The sequence below is a fragment of the Maniola jurtina genome, chromosome 23, assembly GCF_905333055.1.
Source record: "Maniola jurtina chromosome 23, ilManJurt1.1, whole genome shotgun sequence".
In the NCBI taxonomy this organism is placed as follows: domain Eukaryota; kingdom Metazoa; phylum Arthropoda; class Insecta; order Lepidoptera; family Nymphalidae; genus Maniola; species Maniola jurtina.
In genome coordinates, this window is record NC_060051.1 from 852832 (window position 1) to 860585 (window position 7754).

The 7754-nt window shown below is 37.7% G+C and overlaps 1 protein-coding gene across 3 annotated transcripts in view; it reads right to left on the bottom strand.

Annotated features, from left to right (window-relative positions):
- The window catches only part of LOC123877197 (vinculin), a 38224-nt gene extending 31185 nt beyond the window's left edge, over positions 1-7039 (bottom strand). For 2 of the 3 annotated variants that reach the window (XM_045923726.1, XM_045923725.1), the window contains exon 1: positions 6844-7039. In XM_045923726.1, the coding sequence (XP_045779682.1) occupies positions 6844-6900 (57 nt within the window). In that variant the 5' untranslated portion in view covers positions 6901-7039. The remainder of the gene's footprint in view (positions 1-6843) is intronic. The other variant, XM_045923727.1, reaches the window with a different exon arrangement.
- Positions 7040-7754: the final 715 nt, after the last annotated feature.

Here is a 7754-nt window from a genome sequence, read left to right on the forward strand (position 1 = left end):
TTTATAAAAATCTAAAACTCCACAGGCACAGATGTTAGTTTCTAGAATATGTCTGCAAAATTTCATGGACTTTGGTTGCTTAATATTCAAATGAAATGGGAACTACGATTGTATGGAGTAAGTGACGGAGAGAGCGCTGTAAAAGAAAAGACAATGTTAACAGAAACCCTGAGATAATTGCACAACAACAAGTGTCACACGTACGTGACGAAACAAAGGCGCCGTTTTCCACAGCGCGGCGTGGGTGACCGCCATATGGCCACCGGTAGAGAAGAAATAACTAACAGGCGCCTGTTGTTGGATAGGTGTTGACTGTTGGGACCTTGACGTAGACGATAATATGAATATTCATTTTGTTTGTGACTTGCGAGACATTGACAATGTTATTATCTACTAGAGGACGCCCGTATTCGTCCGCGTGGATTTAGGTTTTTAAAGTACCCGTGGGAACTGTTAGATTATCCGGGATAAAAAGCCTATGTGCTAATCCAGGATATTATCTATCTCCATTCCAAATTTCAGCCAAATCCATTCAGTAGTTATTGCGTAAAAGAGTAACAAACATACACACACACACATACAAACTTTCGTCTTTATAATAATAGTGTGTTTATCTACTAGAGGATGCCCGTCTTCGTCCGCGTGGATTTAGGTTTTTAAAGATCCCGTGGGAACTGTTAGATTTTGCGGGGTAAAAAGTTGCCTATGTCAATTACAGGGACGCAAGCTACCTCGGTACTACATACAAATCGGCTAAGGGTTTTTAAGAATCCGTGGGAACTCTTTGATTTTCCGGGATGAAAAGTAGCCTATGTCCCTCCCCGGGATAAAGGCTAACCCTGTACCAAATTTCGTTAGGATCGGTTAAACTGTTGGGCCGTGAAAAGGTAGCAGACAGACAGACAGATAGACACTTTCGCATTTATAATATTATAAGTATGGAAGTATGTATAACTAGCTATCGAAGAGCCGTGAGAGTCTAGTGGTTAGGAGTTTAGGACGTCCGCTTCCTATTCACGGGGTAGGGGGTTCGGTACCAGGCACCCACTTCTTATTTTTCAGAGTTATGTGCGTTTTAAGTAATTAGGTAAACATCACTCGCTTTAACAGTGAAGGAACCGCTTGTCTGCAATGCAGGAAGTAAATAGTTATCCCCAATACAATTGTTCCCATGGGCATTGCAACAAATTGCAGTCATTACGAATTCTTGTCAGACATCGGCGACTTAAGTGCCTGCTTACTTGGGCTAGGCCTGCAGCGAATTGCTTTTCAATTGGCTGGAGGTTTTATTGAACGTTTTGTGAACTAAGTAAGTTCGAAAAACTGATAGACGTTGGGATCCCAAGGCGATCTCACATCAGGACAGCCTTAGGTGGGCAGACTTTTTTATTCAGATACAAGTTAGCCCTTACTGCAATCTCACTTGGTGGTAAGTGATGATGCAGTCTAAGATGGGAACAGGCTAACCTGGAAAGGATATTATCAAACCTACATGACAGTTAGGAAACTTGCAAAACATCGAGGCTCCACCTACACTGGCAAGCGTCAAATGTTACCTACATTTGACGCTAGGTAAGCTATGAAACGACTAGGTCCCTTTGATGTTTGATTTCACGATTTGAGATTTCACGTCTGCTCTAGCAGAGTGAACAACTCTCGGTTTAGGTCGGTATTAGGCTATGGCATAGAAATATAGGGCTACTTTGTGGCTACCTGCATCGAATGTACTAACATTTGACGCCTGCTAGTGACGTCGGAGCCTCGACGTGTCGTTAGAAGTTCCTTAACTGTCGTCCACTATGCCTCTAGTAGGTATAGTGCCTAGCCTAATATTTGACAGACGTCGATTCAGGATCATAACCGTGAGTTACCTCACTCTAGTTCACTCTGATTACGGTTAAATCTGTATATTTACGTTTTAAACAAAGTAGTTACGTAGTGTAGATAAAGTTATTAGGTCAGTTATTTAACGCTGCAATGCAGTCCTATACCCGGCGCGAACGGACGGACCGATTGGGCAGGCGATTCAGATAATTGGACTCCTCTTCCATAATGTTCTCAAAGGTGGGTGAAGTCTGCCACACTTGGCTAGCGTGGTGGATTATGGCCAGAGTCCAGACCCTTTATTAATCTGAGAGGAAACCTGTAGTAGTAGGCGTCATCAAACGTTATGTACTCCAAAGACGTTACGTAATTTACGAGGCTGAGGTAGATAAATGGAGCATTATTTACGTTTTCAACAAAGTAGTTACGTAGTGTAGATAAAGTTATTAGGTTTGGGCAGCGTCTGTTGCGTGTTGTCAGTTATTTAGCGCCGCATTGCAGTTCTATTCTCGGCGCGGAAGAACCGGTTGGGAAGGCGATTCAGATAATTGGACTCCTCTTGTTTCACTTGATAACTACGCGTTGATAACTACAGTACAACCAAATTAATAATGCGCATAGAAATCTTTGTCACTGTTCGGCAACGGTCGTATGATACACATGATATTGACTCCTATTTGTTTATAACAAGGTGCAAAATGCAAGTGCATTGTTTAGGGCTCTTACGATTCAATGATTCGGAATATCTGATCGAATCGGATCTGCATGCGCATTATTAATTTGGTTGTACTGTACTAAGTTACATTGTTGTTGCAGATTTTATAGTCAAAACTGACTGCCACTAACCTTTCGGAGCTATATGTGCGTTTTGAGCAATTAAATATCGCATCATTTAACGGTGAAGGAAAACATCGTGAGGAAAGCCGCACGCTTGAGAGTTGTCCATAAGGTTCTCAAAGGTGTGTGAAGTCTGCTAATCCACACTTGGCTAGCGTGGTGGACTATTGCCAAACCCTTCTCACTCTAAAAAGCCGGCCTTTTTTAGGGTTCCGTACCTCAAAAGGAAAACCGGAACTCTTATAGGATCATTTTTATTGTCTGTCTGTCCGTCCGTCCGCCCGCCCGTCCGTCGATCCATTCATCCGTCCATCATATCGTTAAAAAAAAGTAGTTTTGAATCGTCATCTTACACTGGTTCGCCTTGCCTACCGAGAAGAGCCAGCAAGAAACTCGGCATTTTTCCATTACTTTTACTTACAAGTGTAAATTAAAAATTTATAACACCCCCGACGATCCAAAGTATTTGAGTTTTCCAAAACATCATTTTCAAATAAATAATTATGTATTTAGGCAACGTTCATCTTGACAGCTTGACATTTGTCAATTGACATAATATTATGAACCTAACTGTTATCTAACCTTCTTTTCTACAAGAAAACTAGAAAAGAGCTGATAACTCTTAAACGGCTGAACCAATTTTTTTAGATTATAGCTAAGAACACTCTCGATCAAGCCACCTTTCAAACAAAAAAAACTAAATTAAAATCGGTTCATTCGTTTAGGTGCTACGATGCCACAGACAGATACACAGATACACAGACACACAGATACACAGATACACAGATACACAGATACACAGATACACACGTCAAACTTATAACACCCCTCTTTTTGGGTCGGGGGTTAAAAAAATATTTTCCATCATAACAAAACAGTCAGGTGTTACAATTCTTAATAACTCTCGCTAATTTTAGACCCTGACTCACCTCGGTTACAGTGGTTTCCGGACGAATGTTGGCGCCTAAATTTAAAATCCGAATCGTAAGCTTATTTCGTAATCTGTTACGATGTTTTTTTTTAACACAGATTGATGATAAACGTGAATCTGGTGTCTTAACTCTCAATAATAATTTGTTTGGGAGGGGAGTAGCTAGGTATTTCACGTCAAAAAATACAGAACAATACTATAAGAAGATACCTATTGTTCCTGGCGATGTGCGGATTGGCCCACCCACCTATGAGAACATTATGGAGAACTCTTAAACATGCAGGTTTCCTCACCTTTTCCTTCACCGTTAAAGCAAATGCACTTTACTTCAAAAGTTAGAGGTGCATGCCAGGGATCAAAAATCGGACCCTCCAACAAAAAGGCTGAAGTCTTAACCACTAGGTTTTTAGAGTTCCGTACCTCAAAAGGAAAAACGGAACCCTTATCACTTTGTTGTTTGTCTGTCCGTCAGTCGCGTCTGTCAAGAAAACCTATAAGGTACTTTCGGTTGACCTAGAATCATGTGGCAAGTAGGTATGTCTTATAGCACAAGTAAAGGAAAAAATCCGAAAACCGGGAATTTGTGAATACATCATACATACTGAACAAATAATTAGGGTGCCCGAATCTCTCTCACTTGGCCGGTTTTTAAAAATACGATAACAATAGTTACCTATACCAGTGACCAAATCCCATGGCATTTACCCAAAGCTCTATCTACCATGGCCTTGCAATGGGAACACGAAGGGCGAAAAGTACCTAAATATAAATAGCAAGCTTGTATAATGTCCAACCATTACTGTTTGCTTCACCTAATTAGCTTTAGTATTTTGTAAATGAACTTGAGGTTAAAAACAACTCTACCAATTTTAAACTAGCCTTCTTCATTTCTGATACTGCAATGCAGGTACTTACAGCTCTATAACAAACTAGCGACCCACCCCTTCGCACGGGTGGACACTACCACGAAAAATCCTATCTATTTTCCGGGATAAAATATAGCCTATACGGATTTGGAAGAATCCCTCTAAGTAATGGTAAAAGAAATTTTGAAATTGGTCCAGTAGTTTTTGAGCCTATTCAATACAAACATACAAAAATACAAAAATACAAAGGTTTCCTCTTTATAATATTAGTATAAATTAACCAGTAATAAGTTCCAAAAAGGACGAGATTTGGCCCATTTTTTTTAATCCATTGTGAATCCATTGCCTTTGATTGATTTGAGTTGGATGAAATTTAGATTTTTAAAACTTAAATCCACTCAGACAAAGTAACAGGTGTCATATAGGTATATTTGATTAAACATAGCAGGCATTCAGGAGATGGATATAGGCTATGTTTTTGAGTTCAGTACCCCCAAGGGTGTAAAAGGGCCCTATTACTAAGTCTTCACTATCTGTTAGTCCATCTGTCCATCTGTCTGTCATTGGGCAAACCATAATATTATGTCTGTCATTGGGCTGTATCTTGCAAACCATAATAGGCAGAGGGTTGAAATTTTCACAGAATATGTATTTTTATTGCCGCTATGACAACTAATAATTAAAACTTCCAAATTGCAACCATGAACATATAAAATCATTAAAAAGTGTTGTGATGCAAGTGTAACTCGCATTTGAGTGATTTTTATTCAGAAAAATCAAACAGTTCTTCATACATGTGGACAAAGTCACAGATCAAGCAACAATTGTTAATAACAATTAAATTTCCACGTATTAATGTACCTTACTCACAACCTGCAACGGGAAGCTGGAAGAAATCTCTGTTTAGAGATAAGCATTTCCTGTGTAGGTACATAAGCTTAATTTATAATAACTTTGTAACTACAATTTTGGTACATGAAAAATAAAATAAATCACATCACACTAATAGTATAAAGATGAAAGTTTGTATGTTTGTGTGTGTGTGTGTATGTTTGTTACTCCTTCACGCAAAAAGCACTAGACAGATTTGGCTCAAATTCAGAATGGAGATAGATTAGCACATAGGCTACTTTTTATCCCGGAAAATCAAAGAGTTCCCACGGGATTTTTAAAAACCACATCCACGCGAACGATGTCGCGGGTACCAGCTAGTAAAAAATAAATACTTAATAGTAATCAGTAATCATCATTTACACACTAACCACAAGTCAATAGTTATGGTCCATAATTTACTGTTCATTGTTTGAGAGTTTGAATGACTTCATTCATAACAGCTGTCTATATAATATATAACTTCCTGGGGCCCAATTATGAAGAGCAATGACTATGTCTTTAGATGATGCTTGTGTAACTTCATCTGTATGGATGGATACAGGTTTTTTAAACTCACATTGGAACTCTTTCATTTTCTGGGATATAAGATCACAAGATACATTCTACTGACAGACAGACAGACAGTTGAGGCTAAGTCCTAGGGTCCCTTTGGGTACAAAATCCTAAAAAAAAATTATCAAACTTTACCTCTTTCTTTATTAAATGCTAGCTGATGCCCATGACTTCGTTCGCGTGGATATAGGTTTTTAAATCCCGTGGGAACTCTTCTATTTTCCGGGATAAAAAGTAGCCTATGTGTTACTCCAGGATATAATCTATATCCATTTCAAATTTCAGACAAATCTGTCAGGTAGTTTTTGGTTAGAGAGTAACAAACATTCACACATACAAACTTTCGCCTTATAATATTAGTGTGATTGGTGTAGATTGGTCAAACCTTATCGCGAATAGGGTTTTGAAAAGTAGATATTTTGAATGAACATATTTACCTTAGCAACAAATAACGAGGTTATGTACAGTACAAACAAAAATCAAAGTTGTATCATTAAAACTCTCAGCTGCAGAGTGTGCCAGTGCCTAATATAGTCATTTAGGTGTTACTGTGGCCCTCACAATCATTTTACAGCGATGACATAATACCAGGCGCGATCGAGATCGCTAACGTAAACATAACACTTTACAAACTTTTATCTCACATCAGCAGGTGTAAAAATCTTTGTTTTATTACTTTTTAAATGCTCAAAGCCACCAAATAAAATTTGAAAAGTTTCGCTGCTTTTTTAATAGAGGTGCGGGCAGCGGGCCTAATGAAAAAAAAAAACAAATTCCGAAAGGTTAAAGTAACTTTAGCATATTGAGGGATATAAATAAGTCTTAAAACGAGTTCAGGTAGTGAGTAATGTGTAGTTTGTGTTCGTCTATTGGAAATAGGACTCGGTATCAAGTTAATTAGAATTAATCGGTCTAAATTCTAAATATAGTATGACTCACCTGTTGAGCCACTGGCTCTAAAATACTCTCGATAATCTTTGTGTGGAACACCGGCATGTTGGATGCTGTTAACACTTAAATAACATTAGAAAAGTAACACAACACAGCAGTCACGAAATTAATTTATAACACAAATTATAAAAAACACAACCAAAACACAATACGGACAGAAAAATACTGTGTCAAAAATTCATATGTCAAAATTGTGGAGTTTGTGCATGAAGTTGTCAAGTGGAATGTCATGTTTGACGCAAGTCCCACCTGCTATGCTTTTTTCAGACCTAGGTTCGTGGTTTTTTGAGTTTTGTATAATATAAAATATTCAACTGTACAATTTATAAAATTGTTGATTTTTGATCTCTGGTGGGAACTGAGAAGTAATTTTAGTTTTTTGAGAAATCTGAGTACTAATAATGGTAATAGTATCTTCATCATGCTTGGAAAGGTATTTTGGTTAAATTAAGGTAAGGTCAGACTAAACTAATAAAAGATCACAGGTTTTTCAAATAAGATAGTCAACTGTATTCAAATATTTTTTATTTTTCTTAAATTCAATAAATTAAATAATTTCTATCAAGTCTTTATGACGTGCGAACAGTAAAATAATGTAAATTTTAAGGTAACAATAACGTAAACTTAACTAAATAATATGAGAGCCAATTTGACGCTAAGGTAGACAATGAAAACTTCTCAAAAAAAAACGCTCATAAAACGCTCCACAGTCCGCGCCCATAAGAGCCGTAGGCCGATAAGCCAAGAATAAAAGTTAATCGCACAAAATAAGATTAAGAGTTGATCATTCAACAAAGCCATAAAAATTGTAATAACCTTGCCTCTTAATAACAAATTAGCTCTCACTTTATTACTCTTATTAGTTTTCTAAACAGTTTTTTAAATTGTTACCGTAAAAA